Consider the following 19,205-nt stretch of genomic DNA (forward strand, 5'->3'; position numbering starts at 1 on the left):
TGCTCTATCTGCTTCCTTCTCTGCAGCCACAAGGTGTCATTGTGCCCTTCCACCTTTCTACTGATAAAGCTCAGGGAAATTGGATCTACATATAGAGTGACCAGATAGAAAGTGTGAAAAATCGGGATGGGGGTGGAGGGTAATAGGTGCCTATATATAAAAAAAAAGCCCCAAATATCGGGACTGTCCCTATAAAATTGGGACATCTGGTCACCCTATCCACACAGGACTTTCTGCCTGAACATACCTCCCCATGTGCCCCTGTTCCTAGCTCCTCTCTTTGACTCAATGCACTGGCCTTGCTCTTCACTGCTCTGGCATCCTGTTGTCCTGCTTCAGGCTTCGGAGGGTACCATGTTAAGAGCTGTAAAGGCCAAGTAACTCTACTGGTTGCTGTGGGCGCATCCTTATTGAAATGATCTTTGGATGATTGTATAGTTTCCCTCCTGTCACTCGTGCTGGCAGACCCTCTGCAGACGGGGATCAGGGCTGTACTAGTTTAAAATATGTGATGACTGGAGATGGGTCTCTGTACTTTTCAGGATTTGAAAACAGAATCCAATTTCGGCATCTCTAGTTCTGATCTCTCAGTGAGCAGGATGAGGGAGAGCTCAGTGGTTTGAGCATTGGCCTGCTAAACCCAGGGTTGTGAGTTCAATCCTTGAGGGGGCCACTTAGGGATCTGGTGCAAAAATCAGTACTTGGTCCTGCTAGTGAAGGCAGGGGGCTGGACTTGACTCGATGACCTTTTGGGGTCCCTTCCAGTTCTATGAGATAGGTATATCTCCTTATATTATTATTATTAATTTATTGCACCTTTTGCTACATACACGTACATTTCTCATGGTTTTTGTGTTCAGAGGTCCCCAGTGTACCTTTTTCTTGTGTGCTTGATGCTCATGTTTATGTCTATCTTAGGTACTTACAGGACTTCCATCCCCATAGTATCTGAGAGCCTCACAATCTTTCATGTATTTATCCCCACAGTACCCTTGGGAGCTAGGGAAGTATCATTATCCCCATCTTACAGATGGGGAACTGAGGCACAGAAAGACTTAGGTGTCACAGGCAGCCTGTGGCATGGCAGGGAATTGAATTGAAGTCTCCTGAGTTCCAGGCTAGTGCACTGGACCATCCCTCATCCTGTCTAATCCACACCATCCTTCCCTATATGACCGGAGAAGCTTCACATCTGATTCTCCTCTGTTTAACCGTGGAAACATGTTCTGTGTCATCTGCTCAGCCTGGTGACTTTTATTTTCAACCTGATCTAGATAGCAATCCTTTCAGCTTGATGGACTTCTCTGGGATTATTGGCTCAAAAAGGAACACCTCAGTGCACCCCCTTCCCCCGATGCATCCATGCAGCTTCTGAGCAAGTGCTTGCTGAGCCACTGGCCAGTATCCATGTATACACCAAGGCATTGCCTCTGGGTGTGTTTGACATGTATTCCTGACAAACGGGAAACTGTGGAATCTAAAGTGTCTTCTAAAGTGACCTCACTCTAGTGAGTGTGAGCAGAGAATGATCATTGCAATGAAAAGCTATTTTGCAGCATGAAAACTGCAGCAGCAATGCTGTTTCTTAAACCCAATTACATAACCCGGAGATCTTTTCTTTCTCCTCCCTGATCAACTCTTCTCTCTCAAATGCAGATCAGTGAAAGCTGCTACCCCAGCTGAGTAGACACACCATGTGTCACGGGGGGAGAGAGAGAGAGACTGAGACTGAAGAGGGTGGGGAAGTGAGAGACAAAGGTTAAAAATCTGAGGCAATCAGGGAAATGCTGTGTTGTTCAAATCTAGTTCCAAGAGGGACCATACAAATTCAAAGGAAGCACTTTGTGGCTTTCTCCTTCTGGATTTAGAGCTGCAGCTGTAAACGAGTCATAAACAAAATCAAAATCTGGAAATCCCTCTAGCAGACCATCATGGAGGATTCTGCAAAGGAAACTCAAGAGGTCAGGTACTACATGCTCCAAAGGTAAGAACTGCTCCAGCTTTACTGATGTGGTCGGACCTTACAAATTACATCTTCACAGGACTGAGAGGTCCTGTCTTTGCTCTGGAAAATCAGTACTGGATCCTGAATATTTTTCAGTGGTGATTTGATCATCCTTGGAATTCTTAATTAGTAGGAGGCGTTTGGGGTTGCAGTTTTTGCAAAAGAGGCTTTATTGTGTCATAGCTAGAAAGTAAATATGCTCAAAGAGGGAAAGGGACAGATCTCTGAATTGCTGCAGAACTTTCAGATCAGCTTCCAAAACTGCAACAGCAGATTTTCTAGATAGGGGCTCTCAAGGTACCACCAAATGCTGCAGCTGTGTTCAAAGTGACTTGCTGGCTGGCATTCCTTGCCAAGTAACTTAGACTGTAACTGCGTACAGCTGGGCTGGCTGCTGGTTTTGCACAGGACAATTTCTGCTCTGTTTGGTGCTCTTTCACATTAGGTAATACTCCCACTCCACCAACCACTCTCCCGAAAAAGTAAAAGCTTCTTTCTTCTGCCCGGAGTTGACACGTAGTCTCAATTATTAGTACTTAGATTCCATGTTTCAGTATGCTGCCTATCACTAAATAAACTCTGAGCTATACCTGCAAGCAGTATGTTTTATTCTGAATATTTAAGCCCTGGTCTTGCAAACATTTGTGTGGTGGAAAATCTGTGCTTGTAAGTAGTCATTTGAAGCTAGTGGGACTAACACTCACATGCATAAGCAGGATTGGACCCCAGATTTGTACTTTGTCCCTTAGTTCTCCTGTTGTTGATTTGCCAGTTTCCACTAACCATGTAATCAAGAGTGACCTCTTCAGTCCTAGGTTGCTGTGCAATGTATATTCTAGGATATAGTGCAAATCCTGCTTCTCCACTGCTGTGCTCTAATTTACTAACTGGTTTTGAGATGTATATGGCTTAATAAAGCTCCGGTCCCACCTACATCTTTTTTCCCCTTCTATGCTGCTTGCCCTAGTTCTTCTTAGGCCTGGTCTGCTCCTGAACCATAGGTTGACCTAGCAACATCGCTCAGGGTTGTGAAAAATGTCTTGCCCTGTGTGATGTAGTTCAATCAACTTTACTCTCATTGTAATCGCAGCTTGGTCGATGGAAGGATTATTCCATTTACCTAGTTGCCACCTCATGGAGAGGTGGATTTACTACAGTTTGGTGCCTAATTCTCTTAGGTTTAGGACTGGGATTTTCAGAGGGGTTTGTCTCCTATCTGCCTCCTTTGCCTCTTCCCATTCTTGGCTTCATGCCTCCTTTCATGTCTCCCTCCCATTGCTTGGAACAACTTCTCACTTCTCAGAATTAGTATAAAAAACTACTTGGCTTGTGAAACCTTCTGTTGTGGATCTCTTCACCAGCAAGGCCTCTGTGTCTCCTGGCAATGGAAATTTCCCCCATGTGTCCGAAAATGGCTCAAGCTGCAAATTTGGATCTGAATTTCAAACACGATCAATGCTTTTGTTTGTGTTATGGTAGTAAGAGCAGTCTTGACGGAAGTCAGGGCCCTGTAATGCTAGAAGCCGTGCATACACATAATGAGGGACAGTCTCTGCTTCAAAGATCCTATAGCCCAAATAGAGAACATACTCAAAAAGGGGAGGAGAAAGGGGAATTACTTATTTGTATTATTGTAGTGCCTAGGAGCTGCAGTCATGGACCAGGACCCCATTGTGTTAGGTGCTGTACAAACAAAGAACGAAAAGAAAGTCCCCCAGCTGCATTTTACATACAACGTATTGAAGTGCAGAGGGATTCTGACTTGTATAAGGTCATACAGAATATCTGTGTGACAACTAGGAATTGAGGCCAGCTTTTGAGAGTCCCAGTCTAGTGTTTCAATCAAGAGACCATTCCTGCTCCTGAATACAGCTCATGATGGTCTGTATCTGGGTTCTGGCTTTGGTTCTGGTTCATATCCCTGAATGGGTGGTATGTTTGAGCTACATTGAGACCGTATCTCCTTACATAGTCTGTAAAGCAGCAGTCCCCAACCTTTTTCGTCTGGCAGGCGCCAGACGACGAGCCACGGAAGACCGTGGCGGCAGACGAGCATCTGCCGAAATGTCGCCGACAAGTGGCAGCGTCAATAGGCATCGCCGCCAAAATGCCGCCGGCAAGCAGCGTCATCCAGAGGCGTCGCCGCCAAAATGCCGCTGAAAATCGGCGTCATTTCGGCGGCGACACCTCTCAATGACGTTGCTTGTCGGCGGCATTTTGGCAGATGCTTGTCCGCCGGCCAGTACGCGGGTGCACTTAGACGCCCTGGCGGGCACCATGGCACCCGCGGGCACCACGTTGGGGACCCCTGCTGTAAAGGATCGTGTACTTTATGTAAATAATGCACAATAATAAACAATAGAAAAGGCTTCTATGGGAAATGTCCCTGTTTTGTGATATCTACCTGGCTCCGCAGGTTACTACAAACTAGCTCTAGCTACTGTTCATGCAGGACTTTATCAACATTTCATCCTTAAACTATTTAGCTGAGACACTTAAACCTTTGTTTGTTTGAAATTAGGATTTGTGGTTATAATTTGTGGCTTGTTAAGTAGGGTTCATGCTAGATTGGCTGCCATAGGCTTGATTGGTCCTCTGTACTGCGCAGGCACCCTAAACTTGCTAGCTGTGTTTATTGTTTTTTATTTCCTTACTGGCCTTGTTTTTTCTGGCAAGTTCCATTATTAAAGGGTCATCTTGTCTGCCCCCTTCCCTCCCTCCTCCCCAGTGGAGTTGCTCAATGCCACCAACTCTTCAGTAACCAGACTAGGTCAGGGGTTCCCAAGTTGTGTGCCATGGCTGACAGGAAGGCCGCAGAGCATGTGCTGTGTGTGTGCAGCTGGCTGGCTATCCTTCTGGTTTCCAGCGGCTAAAAGGCCAAAAGTATGTGAGGTGGTGGAAAGGATTGCACAATAGTGAGCGGGAGGGGAGGTGTCCACCAGGCAATGTGGGCGACACTGTGAAAAAACTTTAGCAATCTCTAAAATCGAATGAAAAGCCTAATAACATACACCCTCCTTGTAAAGAACTGCACTAATGTATGGCATATGCATGGCTGAGTAAACTGGCTTGTGGTGTTAGGCTCCTATGTAACGGGCTGGGGTAAGAATTGATGCTGGGCACAAGTTGCCACCACGTTTAGTCCCGCTGGAGGAGAGGTGAACTCAGAATGGGAGTTGGCAGGTCTGTGCAGCCATTTGCTTTGGTTGTGCTTAAGGCTGGCCTTTCTAGCGTTCAGCTCATGTAAGATGATTTTGAACAATGTACATTCTTAGTAATGTGCAAATAGATGCATTTGATTTTGGAGATCGGAGTCTGGCGTCCAGCTTCCCCAGTAAGAGCCGAGCGATGCTGAATTTAAGAAGGAGGTTAGTTAGATCATTTGAATTAGGTGCAGGCTATTCTTATATAGAAATGGGCCAGGTTATGTGCATATCTACAGTCTAGAGCAGGGGTCGGCAACCTATGGCACGCGGCTCGCCAGGGTAAGCACCCTGGCGGGCCAGGCCAGTTTGTTTACCTGCCGCGTCCAGAGGATTCGGCCAATCGCGGCTCCAGGCCAATGGGGGCAACAGGAAGGGCGGCCAGCACATCCCTCGGCCCGCACCGCTTCCCGCAGCCCCCATTGGCCTGGAGCGGCGAATCATGGCCAGGGGGAGCCGCGATCGGCCGAACCTGCAGACGCGGCAGGTCTGTGTCTGCACTAGAGAGCTCACAGCAGCGCAGCTGCACCGATGAAGCTGTGCCAATGTAAGCTCTCTTGTGGAGCTGCTCTAAGCCGATCAGAGAGAGCTCCCCTGTTGACTTAATTACTCCATCCCCAATGAGCAGTATCAGCTCTGTCAGCGGGAGAAGCTCTCCTGCTGACGTAGTGCTGTCCACGCTGGTGCTTAGGTCGGTGTAAGGGCTTGTCTACACTGGCACTTTACAGCGCTGCAACTTTCTCGCTCAGGGGTGTGAAAAAACACCCCCCTGAGCGCTGCAAGTTTCAGCGCTGTAAAGATAGTTTTACAGATGATGGGCCATTTCATTGGTGTCAGTGTAAACTTTGGTCTTGCTCTGTTTTACACCTGGTTTAAAACCGCTTCAGGTAACAGGTTTAACATGGGTGTAAATGGGGCTTTAGGGCAGAACAAAGAAATGGAACCTGTAATTACTGAGGCTATTCAACTATTAATGATGTGCTGGGATTTACATGAGTCATCCCCAGTGCATCAGACTGAGGACAGAGATTTTGGAGTGCATTTGTAGAAAGGGAACATCTGAAGAAAAGAAACTGAGGGTAAGTTTACACCGCAAAAAAGACACCTGGCAGTGAATCTCAAAGTCCAGGTCAACTGACTTGGGCTTGCTCTGTGGGCTAAAAATAGCAGCGTAGGCAGTTGGGCTTGGGCTGGAGCCCTGGCTCTGAAACCCTGCAGGGCGGGAGGGTCTTGGAGCCTGTGCTCTAGCCTGAGGCTCTACGCTGCTATTTTTAAAATCTGACGTAAATGTTCTTACTGTCCCAGTAATGCTGCAGTGATACAGACACATGCAAGAATAATCCTTTGCTATTGTTTTAGGTCTTCTGCCTGAGAATCTCAGAGTGCTTTATAAATGTTAGTGAATTAAGCCTTGCATCACCCTTGGGAAGCGTGCACAGATTTTATCCACATTTGACGTCTGGGGAAACTGAGGCAGAGAAAGGGACAGTGATTTTCTCATAGTCATGCAGTGGGTCAGTGGCAGAGGTGGGGATAGGCTTCATTTAACCACAAGACTGTCCTTCACTATTTGCACTAATTATGCCAACTAACTAAGGAATAGAATTCAGACTTTATTGACTCAAAGTATTATGAGCCATTGTTGTCTTTTGGAATAATGGTGGTTGTAGCAAGGCGGGATAATAGTAAAGAGCTATGTGTTGCTGTAGAACTGAACTGGTTGATTTGGGAAGTATTGATGAACTGGCCAGCTACAGAGTTACAACTAGAGACTTTTTGCGGTGACTTACAGAAAGTTTTCCTTTAGAGATGTGGGGTTTTGTTTTGTTTTTTGTAGATTACATTTGGAAGATGGAACGTATTTTCGTAGATTACATTTGGAAGACGGAACCTGTCTCTCCTTATCACTACTCTGGTTCCCTACATGTATTAGCAACGTTGTGTTGGGATAACGTTAACTCTTGTCTTTCCGTGTAGGGACATAACTAGCAATTTAGATATGTACTGGCTAGTCAGCTCTTCCCCTCTCACCTCCACTGGCCCCTGTGACCCACACCTATAATCTGACCATTGCATGTATCTCGTAAGCAGTTCTCATAGAGTTCATTGTGAATGCTCAGGCCTGGAGACTGAACAGTTCTGCCAATCATCATAAATAATTTTGCCCAGAGGAAACTTTAAAAATTGCCCACTGGGGCATCTGTGAAATATACCTACTTATACCCACAAGTCAGCTGAGTCACCTTTTTTCTTTCCCTTAGGCCCAGTATGTCCGGCTTGCACCTTGTAAAGCAAGGCCGGGACAGGAAGAAAGTTGATCTACAGCGTGATTTCACTGTGGCCTCCCCTGCAGAATTTGTTACTCGTTTTGGGGGGAATAAAGTTATCGAGAAGGTAAGTGACTAGCTCTTTTGAATTGTGCTTTTTGTTTCCATGCCCACCTCAGTCAAGCTATTTGTGTAACACAGGACTCGCAGGCTAGTAAATGCCAAATATTGATAGTTCTGGATCTGAAAGCTGCATTTCTGCCTGCAACAACGATTCTTTTGCTTTTATTGCCATGTTAGCTAGATATCCTGTCACTTCAGCCTCGTGTGACAATAAGCACGAGAGTTGATGTCGAATATGACTCTCGGATGTTAGAGATGCCTATTGAATGATCCAGGGCATCTCCGCTGTCAGAGCGGGATTATATTTGTATAGTGCTTTCTCCACTCTAGTTTTAACGGTCTAATGAGAGAGGCTCCTTCCCCATCCCATTCCCTGAGGTTGACAAGAACTCATTTCAAAGGTAGTAGCAGCTGGTGCTGCAGGCTGCTTATTGGTCCTGCTCCAATGTCCCATCCTGTTCTTCAAGCAAAGGGAATCACATCACATTACATTAAAATCATAATGGTCAAGCAAGAGCTGGTTTCTGAGTTGATTGCTGTGGAAGGGAATGCTCTTGTTGAACTGAGAGAGGTCTGTGTTGAGGAAAGGGCTTGACCAACACGTCAGATGAAATGAACTCAGGAAAAACAAATATTTGAATGGCCTCTCTTCCTTGCTGCCTAGTTCTCATTGCCCCCTGGTTACCTCTCCACTCTGTTTCGAATCCATCTAGGTCCTTATCGCCAATAATGGGATTGCGGCAGTGAAATGTATGAGATCCATCCGACGCTGGTCCTATGAGATGTTTCGAAATGAGCGTGCGATCAGGTTTGTCGTCATGGTGACTCCTGAAGATCTGAAAGCGAATGCAGGTGAGTTGTAATGACCTGTTAGGGGAAATTGCCCCTCCTCCATTCAAAACTTTATGCATGGGCAATATGCATGATACTGTGCGTGAGCACAAAGCGCATATGTTTGCTCACCCATCAAGGAACAAGTTAACTTGGGAGGAGATAAAATGCTTTTATCTGAAACTATAAAGAATGCAAAGCCCCAGTCAGGTGATCTTTTGAGTTAGCTCTCGAGTCATGGATTTAAAGTCATTTCAGATTTGATGGGAATATTTCCCCTCTCATACCCTGGTTTCTGTTTGCTTTTTCACTCCTAGATTTGACACAAGTGTATAAACACTTAAACAAGTGCTTGTTTTCTGTCTTAAACCAGGAGGCCTTTTGAGATCACTTGCATTTGCCTTCAGTACAAAGAGTTAAGCAGAGTGCATTGTAGACTAACAAAGTTACACCCTGAAGTGTTAATTTTCTCACTGCCTTAAAAATGCAGCAAGCTGTGAATAAGGAGTGTGTTTGAGGGCCTCCTTTTGGAGGGAGAATGGTCTGGCTGTTGGAACAGGGGATTAGGGCAGTGTGATCTAGTAATCAAAGCTGGGAGCTAGGGTTCCTGGATGCAATTCCTGGCTCTGCCAATGACTTGCTGTGTGACCTCAGCCAAAACACTTAGCCTCGGCACTCCCCTTTAAATTGGGGTGTGTGTGTGTGTGTGTGTGTGTAATACTGAACTACTTCACAGGGATGCTTGGAGGCTTAAATGATTGATAAATTGATTATCATCATCTGTGAAATGCTTGGAAGATAAAATCGCTCTGTAAAATGTGTGTGTTTGTGTATTTGTGCTGCTTATTATTACAACAAATCCCGAGTGCTTCTTGAGTCGATGGAAGTAAGAACCGCAAACTGTTTAGGGTTTAAGGCTGAACGTTGCTGGTTGGATGTGTCCTAAATGTGACTCCCTTTGTGTCCGCAGAGTACATTAAAATGGCAGATCACTATGTCCCAGTGCCAGGAGGAACAAACAACAATAACTATGCAAATGTGGAACTCATTCTTGATATTGCTAAACGAATTCCAGTGCAGGTGAGAAGGAGCAAAGATCAAATTTAGAATTAAAAGGCAAAATCAAGCAGTCTTTCCTGTCCGTGAATAATGAGCCGCATCTGAGGAAAGTAAGGTCAGAGAAATGGTCTGGGGAAAACGAGCAGGTTGTTTGGAACAATGAAGGTGCTGAGCAGTGAAATGGGGCTGATTTTCCAGATGTAAATACTTGAGCAGGTATTTAGCACAACTCTGCCCTTAAATCATCTTCCAAAGTTCCTTGTCATGTCGTTCTCTGGGGACTTGTCTTTGAGATGCAGTGCACTGTCTGAATTATGCCTGGTATCCTGTCTGGTGTGTGAATGATGTGGGATTGAAACTTGTTCAGTGAGAAAAGGAAAGGCTCAGAGCAGCCACTCGATTGATTGATTGTTTGCTGACTGCTTTTGCAACTGTAAGGAATGAATTGCCTTGTATTCCTCTCCAGGCAGTGTGGGCTGGCTGGGGGCATGCCTCCGAGAACCCCAAACTACCAGAACTTCTCCACAAAAATGGAATTGCCTTCATGGGTAAGGACATTTCTTTTTGACCTGCAGTTTCTCACAGTCCAGTACTGTCTACTCAGTTATAAACGTGGTCTTGGAGAGAGGGAAAATCCAGGACCTAAAATGAAGAGCAACAATCTAAAGCTTACCCATGCAAGACTGACAGAGTACACCTCGGGGGATGGAACACACTGCCTAATGATGTAGTCTAGACCTATTCATTGAAGGCCCCAAGAAAAGGCTGGATTATACTCTGTTGGATTAGAGAAGATTTTGGTCAGTACAAGGACTAAGATTGGGAGACGCAAGTGCTATACAACCTCATCACTTCATTTATTGCCATGCAGATCCATAGAACTTGCCATCTACAACGGACCTTCTGTGGCTCCTATCAGCCTGTGGCTGGTTTTTATTAGGGAAAGGCCTGAGCTGATTAAGTTGGATCTGGAATTTGCCAAAGTGTAGGGGTGCTTGGTTTCAGTTCATGCCCACCTCTAATGCTGGTTCTTCAAATTTATAGTTTTCTCTTTATTCCAGACAACTGCTGGGAGAAAATAAATCTTTCATGTGTCTTGAATTGAACTTCTTAAAAACTGTCAGGTTCTCTGGTTCAGGGATAGGCGGGTTTTCCAACACCGCTCCATTCTGCAGATGATGTGTCAGGTGCAGGTTGAGGTAGGAGGTTAGAAAACGTTGCTGTTAAAGTAGAAAAAAAAGGGAAAAAAATCTCTGTTAATTTAAAGACTGAGTTTGTAATAAGGATTTGTTGAAGAAGTGGAGTTGAGACCAGAGTGTAGGTGGGTTTTGCATTCTAGTCAACATTACAGATAACTCAGTGCCTGACTGTTTGGTGCAATGTAGTGCATATCCTAGAAGTCACATTATGTGACGGACTATATGATATTTATTTTAGGATTTGAAAATTGGGTAAAACTTTGGATCCAAGTACCCAGACTAAAAGTCCTGATCTGAACACGTTCATCCCAGCCCTCTACTTTAGGGATGTTTATACCCAGTTCTGAACTTTGGGACTGGTCTTTTCTCTTTAATAATCTGAAACAAAACCACAGAGAACACCTTTTTGAACTTCAGGGAAGTCTGGATGTGAAGTTTGACAATAAGCCCACCTCTAACTTAACTCTTATCAGTCACATGGTGCAATCCCATACAAACACAACTCCTAGTAAAGTCAGTACAAGTTCTGCCTGTGTAAGGTGTGCTGACCTGAGCTTTAAATGGGAAACTGAATTACCATGCTAGAAAAGAGTCTTGAGGTATGCATCTCATATCAGTTACGCTAATGGGAATTGACTGATCAAGTAGATTCCAGACCCTGCTGGAGGAGAGTATGTGTGAGGGTAATGGTTCTTGGAAGTTGTTCTCTTTCAATAGCATGTTTGTATATGCCCATACATCTGCTGCCGTGAAGTGCCATCAGGTTTCATTACTGTAGTGTTTAACTTTTCCTTCTCAGAGAACCTGCAATACAGTACATTTGAATGTTTTTTTTAATCTTTGGCTGATGTAAATTGACAGCTCCATTGGCTTCAACAGAGCAATGCTGATTTACAACACACCATGATCCGGCCCATAGTATCCATTCCAAGAGACCGTCATTAGCAGAGTATTTTCTTACCCATCATAACAGAACCTAGACTATGCCCTGTTGGATCTTCTTTGGTGCCTGATTTCTCTGAGTAATCTCCCTCGTGGGTCTTATTTGTTTATTGCAGGGCCCCCAAGCCAGGCTATGTGGGCTTTAGGAGATAAAATTGCATCCTCGATAGTGGCCCAAACCGCAGGCATCCCAACTCTCCCATGGAGCGGCAGTGGTAAGAAATTGATCCTTGTTTGTACCATAAAGAAATTGAAAAATCTCCTATGAAGATGGCCCACGTGCTATGTGTGATTCTATGGGCATAACAATTCCTGTGCCACCCAAGGTGTAGACCGTGACTGCAGAATATACCTTAGATACGTTTGGCCAAATATCCATGTTTTAAAAAGCTGAACTTTCGTTCATTTTTATTGTAACTCTGTCAGTCCCTCATGCTCCTGCTACCTGTACTTAGCATACATGGCCTACTCATGGGGCATGTAACCAGGGTGAAGCTGCCTTTTCGATTTCAAAGAGCTCATAAAGTCTGGGTGTTTCTCCCTCCAGTTTAGGCTTGAGATGCTGGTGCTGATACTTCTTTCGTTATACCTGTTCTGTGGAGAAAGGACTTCACTTTCTAGGGCTGTCAGTCTGGCAACTGGTTCCCCACATCCCAAAGCTCCTCCTTCCTTTGTCTCCTATTTTTTGTTTCTATTGCTGCACCTAGAACCAAAATGCCCTCTCGAGACTTATAGGGGAATGACAAGGTGATGCGTGCAACAGGTGCAGTGTTCCATTACCCCGGGGATGTTGTTTGTATTTTAGGCCTCCGAGTGGACTGGCAGGAGAATGACCCTCAGAAGCGCATCTTAAATGTGCCCCAGGAGCTGTATGAAAAAGGCTACGTGAAAGATGTGGATGACGGATTGCTGGTAGGTGGATACTACTTGGGTGTCTTTGGTTTGGCCCACTTCAGAAAGAACTACGTAAGCCAGTGATGGGTACACACCTCAAGAGTCTGGGGGTTTGATTCCCTATAGGAATTTAAAGCTTAGCCAAACTTCTCAGTTCAGCAAAACTGGGGCTTGAAAATCCTCTGAACAAGATTCTGTCATGCAAGATATCTGGTATTCTACCTCCTGGGTAGGACCAGAAGCAAAAATGCACAGGTGCATGAAAATTAGGAGCAAGGAAGGGCAGATGGGTACAAAACTGTACTGCAGCGAGGTCTCCATTTCATTTCTGGATCAATGTTCAGAGAATGTCTGCCTTTCTTTTTAATTAAACTGGTTTGCCCACTCCTCCTTTAAACCCTTCTTTATTTCCTTCTATGGAAACTTTGTAGAACTAGAAGAGGTCTGAGTGCCGCAGTCTCTCTTCTTCTGTGACTGTGGTAGACAACAGTTTAATCTCCTGAAGACTAGAGTGCTTTAGTTTAACTGAAGTTATTGGGGTTATCATAAGTGCCTGTGATATGCAGGAGGTCCGATTAACTGATCCAGTGAGCCCTTCTGACCCTAAACTTTGAAACTATGAAAAAGAATGAAATCCCTAACTTGTTTCATACAACAGCTTTTGTACTTAATCCTTTTCTCTTTCCATCTTCAGGCAGCTGAAAAAGTTGGCTACCCAGTCATGATCAAGGCCTCTGAAGGAGGAGGAGGAAAAGGAATCAGGAAAGTTAACAATGCAGATGACTTCCCCAACCTCTTTAGACAGGTAACTCTCTTCCCATTCATTTGTGCGGTCTTGTTTCTAGTGTGGAGGTCACCGTAGATGTTCTGCACAGTTCAGCAAGAGTTTATCAGGGAACGTTAAGGGACATAAAAGCACTGTATTATCCATCAACATCTGTCTTGCTGCTCTGAACTGTTGGGGGTCTTGCCAAACTTTGCTTTATCGCCATGATTATATCACTAGAATGCCCCTATATCTGTGAAGACTATAGTAACTCCAATACAACACCAGTTAACCAAATATCATGGGTGGTGCTGAGTATGATTGCTGTGGTTTCTGGTAATAGAGGGAATTCCAAATGTAATTAACAGATGCTGAGGAGTGTGTCCCTGTTTCAGATAATGGGGACTTGTGGATAAGTGAGGTTTAGATAATGGAGGTTGTACTGTAATTATACACCACTGGAGCACAGGTAATTCCAGCAATGAATGGCCCAGGGCAAATTCTAGTCATTTTCTTTCCCCAGAAAATGCCCTAGGCTTCCACAGGAACCTCATGTCTCAATTTATGTGGAGTGTTTTTTTTAATTGCACTCAGTGCTCTGGGGTTAGTATGTGCTGCATTAGCCATTCTAGATTGGTGTCTCAGTTCAAATGCTTCACTGCTGTGTTCCCTTGTAGTTTTCATGCTGTAACAGATGGCAGCGGTGTTCTTTCTCCTATCACCATGCCATTGGCAGGACAGCACTTCCAACAGGATCCAATAGACCATGGGCATACTGGCATATACCTGCTGTGTTAGGCAGCACTGAGATGCTTAAATGTCCTGTTTAACTTGAAAATCGCTATGTGACACTCTTCATTCAGAACGCTCCTATAAGATTTGATGAGACTGTTGATTCTGCACCTTTAATATTATTTCCTGGGGCTAGAGCTTAAAAGGGCGGCACGGTGGTCTGGTCGCAATAGTACAAGATTGGGAATCAGATTTCTGGGATCTAGTGGTATTCCCAGCTGTGCCACTGACTTTCTTTGTGACCTTGGGCAAGTTACTTACTTCATCTGTGCTTCCATTTCTCCTTCTGTAGGGTTCGTTCATTAATGTTTGTAAAGTGCTTTGAGTTTCTCAGATGGAAATAGAAATGCAGAGCATTCAAATTTCTAACATTTGATCATACAGGTGAGACTGTGCCAGTACTCTACAGTATTAACAGCCTCTTATAGAAAGGCAGTTGAAGAAGGAGCCTGACTTTGTATCAGAATAGGAGGGAGAGTTGGTTTGCATTATGTTGTCTCTGTTGTAGGTTCAAGCTGAAGTGCCAGGCTCACCGATCTTTGTGATGAGACTAGCCAAGCAGTCTCGCCACCTGGAGGTGCAGATCCTTGCGGATCAGTACGGCAATGCCATCTCCCTTTTTGGCCGTGACTGCTCAGTGCAGCGCAGGCACCAGAAGATCATCGAAGAGGCTCCTGCAACTATTGCTACCTCAGTGGTGTTTGAGCATATGGAACAGGTGTGTGTGGTTCTGTGAATTCCACTTTCCCTGCCTTTTGTGAAGAAAAGTGATCCTCTGCCTGCAGAAGGAGCCAGTTCTCTGACATTGCAAAAAAACAAGAATGGTGACAGTCTCTTCAAATAGCAACACAGGGTCCAGTGTTGCAATCTTAGTATGTACAGATTAGCACTCATGTTTCCAGAACTGTTTATGTGTGCTGTCAAACAACTGCAGAGTTCCATCCCAGAAGTGACTGCATTTCAATAGTGGAGAAATGATCCCTGAGTATACAGCATGTGAATGTGTCTGAAAAACTTGTCAAACTCTTTGAGATTTCTGAATGCTTGGCTCTGTAGTTGTGGGTTTGTTATATATGGGGTGTGTATATTTTCCCCACCCCAGCCCATGGTCCACCAAGCATAATCCATTTTTCAGAAAGAAGCCCATGTGACTTGAAACATTTTTGTGACATATGATGTTTAGTTCCCCTAAGTGGTCAGTGATGTTTTGAATTTGTATTGACACATTCACAGAGAGGAATAGCAGGTTGACAGATTCCAACTGTATAAATTCTACAGGGATAGCAAATGGCCATTCTAGAATTCCAGTAAGAAAGTGTGATGTGGGTGGGGTGGGTGGAATGAAAGTGATGGTTGACCATGATATATATGAGCTAAACATTTTCTCTATCTCATCTCCTAGTGTGCAGTGAAGCTCGCCAAGATGGTGGGGTATGTGAGTGCCGGGACAGTGGAATACCTCTACAGCCAGGATGGCAGCTTCTACTTCCTGGAGCTGAATCCCCGGCTGCAGGTGGAGCACCCCTGCACAGAGATGGTGGCTGACGTCAACCTGCCTGCAGCACAGTTACAGGTGAGTCAACACAGGCTTCATACCTGTGGAGGCATTTAAAGGTATTCAAAGCATGGGGTGTTGGAGAGGTCTGAGCACAAATAACCGGTTCCACTGGAATCTGAGGGTGGGGGGGCGCTCCTGTCTGGGTCACAAACAGTGTTCAGCTCCACAGTGTTCTCACAGATGAATCACGTACAAGTTAGTTGATCAAGTCACTGATATGACAGGGAAAGCAGGAGGCTTGGCTTATTAACAAGAGAACTATTAAATGCAACACTAATAAGAAAATTTGTCTTTAATAATTTGAACCCAGTAGTGCCCCCTCAAATTACTGTTTATGTCCAATTAAGAAATATTTAAATTGTTGGCAACATTATCCGGTAACACCATCGTTGATATTTAATATCCCCCAAAGTGGAATCATTACATTCCTCATCCAAATACTCAACAAGCTTCTATACAATAAACCAACTGGTTCACGTGCACAGCATGTGAGAACACAGAGCTTCTTGGTACCGATTCCCTGGCTTCCCAGAAATAGGAGCCGTTGCAAGGCCTTTCTCCAGACTGCCCAGTGAATCTGGTAATTCCTGGCATCCTTAGTGTGATTTTTTTAAAGGCAGTAAGATGTATTCCTGCAGCTCCTGGTAAAAATTCCTGACTTATAAGGGAGGCTTCTTTGTTTCACATGCCGGAATGCCCAGAGATGCGCAGGTGTGGAAGATTACCTGGAAAAACAATTGTACATCATTGGCTTTCAAAGTCAAGCATCCTTTTGCCCAAAAGGATTAGCTCAGGGTGCTGAAACTTACGCCGATCAGGCCAGCCTCTCTGTCTTCATACGTTTGTAGTAATTGTTCCGCATGCAGCCATGCTCAAATTTAGTGACACAGTTAGGGCCATGATGGTAACGTGCCAGAATCCATAGTTGCATATACATTTTAATAAATGCTCCTTGCTGTTTTTCTTTCCTATCTCTTCCCTGGTAGATAAACAGTAATTGTTTGTTTGACTCCACTGGCAGGAAGACACCACAGTTAATTAACTTTGTCCTCAATCTGCAGTTACTGGAAGTGAGCAGCCACAAACCCTGTGTTTTGCGATTCTGCCAGCCAGATTTAGCCCTCTGGCTTCAGTTGGAGCATGTTGGATTTACACGAAGAGCATGTTCTCTGTCTTGACTGTATTACAGATTCCGATGAAATGTGTATAGTTCAGATAGGGTAGCCTTATGTATAGGCCAGTGACCAGGTTACAGGACAGGGAGTCAGGTCCTCTGAATTCCATTCCCAGCTGTTTCATTGACTCGCCGTGTCAGCTTGGGCAAATTACTTCCTTTCTGAATCTGTTTCCCCTTCTGTAAAACAAAGATGACAGTCATCCATCTTCATGAAGCACTTTGAGACGGACAGGTGAAGAGGTGTAAAACATTATTATTGGGTGCATCCTGAGGTAAAGAATTGTGACATCACACCTGTAAAGAAAGCCCAGGACTCACAGTAGTATATACAACCAGTGTCCAGCCACCACTGAAGATGGGTGTAATGAACCTGTGAAGGTTAAGGGAAGTGGAACTTACGTGAGAAGTAAAACTTAGCTAACTATATTTTATATTCTCCTATAGATTGCCATGGGGATTCCCCTCCATAGGATCAAAGATATCCGAGTAATGTATGGCGTGTCTCCTTGGGGAGATGTACCCATTGACTTTGAGAACTCAGCCCACGTCCCCTGTCCACGGGGCCATGTGATCGCTGCTCGTATCACCAGTGAAAATCCAGATGAGGTAAAAACTCCACTTAGCGTTTCAGTTATTTCTATAGTATTGGTATGTTATTCTAACGAACCATGGTCCTGCATACACAGTCATCAGCAAGGATCAAACCCAGAACTTTCTATACCAAATTCAAGTGAGCTGAGAGAGGAATCCTTTTTTTGGTTGAAGTTAGCCATAGAGAGAGTATTATATAGTATGATGAAACCTTCCCCATCCCCCAATCAGGATCTTGAACTCCGTCGCTCCTGAACTGTTTGCTCTCTCACACAAAGTATGTCTGTGTGCACCGTAGCTGGTTAACATTTAAGAGGTTAATGACCACAAAGACCTTGGACAGGACCTTGGTTTCCTGTCATTTCTCAAGGATGACATCTCTTGCATCGCAGCACTCCTTAGACCCATGCTGTTGCATTGGTATTGAATCTTTTACATCACTTCCTACAGCACTTGGGTTTATCTTGGAGGTCTCCTACCCAATGTGGATGCAGTCTGACCTTACCTAGCATGTGATATCCCAGTACTGGGAGGCGCTGCTAATCTCTATAGCCTAAACAACTCCCAGTTGTGTGTGTTATTTTTTGACGAGTGCATACTACTCCTGGAACATTTACTTTTCCTTTGGGGTGCGTAACCATTTAATATATTTCCTTGTAGGGTTTTAAGCCCAGCTCTGGAACAGTCCAGGAACTGAATTTCCGCAGCAATAAGAACGTCTGGGGCTATTTCAGTGTCGCTGCTGCAGGGGGGCTTCACGAATTTGCTGACTCTCAGTTTGGTCACTGCTTCTCTTGGGGAGAGAACCGTGAGGAGGCCATCTCGTAAGTAGCCAGGAAAGTGGTTAGAATATGGAACTAGCTCACTGTGAAAACCCTCCTCGGTGCTCTATAGAGGGCCTGGTCCTACAAGTGCCTCTTGTGGAACCCCCATAAACTCCATGTTTGACTTTGGTTTTGTATGCAAACCTAGCCTCTTGGAAGGGATCGGTAATCCCTTGTGACAGCGGTAATTTAGTTGCCAATGAACAAGGAGTTAAATCTAACTCAGCTTCCTCTATAAGAGTGGCTGCTTAGGAGATAGTGGGAAGAGAATGCCTTGGGGAAGGGAAGGGCTGCACACCCAGGGTCATAGGATTAGGTTTGAATCCCAAGCATGGTAGCTTTTCTGTTTACACCTTGTTGTTTGTCACCTTTTCAATTTCCTATTGTAAGTGGTGTTCTGTTAAGAAGCTCTTGCTGCCTACAAATGTTTTATCCTCTAAGCTTAAGACCCCCAGAGTTGATGAGTACCACATACAGAGTTGGTGCGCAAATTGAACCTCCTACTTAAGTTCTGCAAGACCTATTTAATATAAATATATATGAAAAAGTTTACCAATTTTTTAATATTTTATAAATATTCATAGAGGGGGGACATTTTCCTGACTTTTAGCTGAATGAAAGTGTGGAGAACATGTACCATACAGGCTGGCTCTCTCTAAAGGGTTAAATGGAACATTACTCAACATCTGCCCAATATTACCCTATACATGCTGAATATATTTAATTTCTAGAAGAGCTGTCATATTATGAGCTTTTCGTGCAGAAATGTTTTTCTGTGGGTTATGGTAAGCATGAAAGGGAGTAGAACTCACCCTTCCATTTGGTTTAAGTTGGGTGTCATAACCTAAAGATCCTTTGAGACCTGGAAGTTTGTCTCTCTCACAACCAACCAGACTGAAAGGTAAAAATGTATAGAGCATAATGTCACTTTCATTATTCAGCATTGACTATTGCCAATAATAATCAGTGGGATA

General features: G+C 44.5%; 1 protein-coding gene across 3 annotated transcripts in view; it reads left to right on the top strand.

Moving 5' to 3' along the window:
• The window catches only part of ACACA (acetyl-CoA carboxylase alpha), a 197,325-nt gene that overhangs the window by 28,420 nt on the left and 149,700 nt on the right, over positions 1-19,205 (top strand). The window contains exons 1-12 of one of the 3 annotated variants that reach the window (XM_024195395.2): positions 1,927-1,984; positions 7,470-7,602; positions 8,312-8,450; positions 9,400-9,509; positions 9,955-10,036; positions 11,746-11,844; positions 12,435-12,541; positions 13,218-13,328; positions 14,590-14,799; positions 15,484-15,654; positions 17,261-17,422; positions 18,068-18,231. In XM_024195395.2, the coding sequence (XP_024051163.2) occupies positions 1,932-1,984; positions 7,470-7,602; positions 8,312-8,450; positions 9,400-9,509; positions 9,955-10,036; positions 11,746-11,844; positions 12,435-12,541; positions 13,218-13,328; positions 14,590-14,799; positions 15,484-15,654; positions 17,261-17,422; positions 18,068-18,231 (1,541 nt within the window). In that variant the 5' untranslated portion in view covers positions 1,927-1,931. Of the gene's footprint in view, positions 1-1,926; positions 1,985-7,469; positions 7,603-8,311; positions 8,451-9,399; positions 9,510-9,954; positions 10,037-11,745; positions 11,845-12,434; positions 12,542-13,217; positions 13,329-14,589; positions 14,800-15,483; positions 15,655-17,260; positions 17,423-18,067; positions 18,232-19,205 lie in introns of those variants that run through there. The other 2 variants (XM_029912558.1, XM_029912557.1) reach the window with 2 other exon arrangements.

This window comes from Terrapene carolina, unplaced genomic scaffold (genome assembly GCF_002925995.2).
Source record: "Terrapene carolina triunguis isolate 2854851 unplaced genomic scaffold, T_m_triunguis-2.0 Scaffold231, whole genome shotgun sequence".
Classification (NCBI taxonomy): Eukaryota; Metazoa; Chordata; order Testudines; family Emydidae; genus Terrapene; species Terrapene triunguis.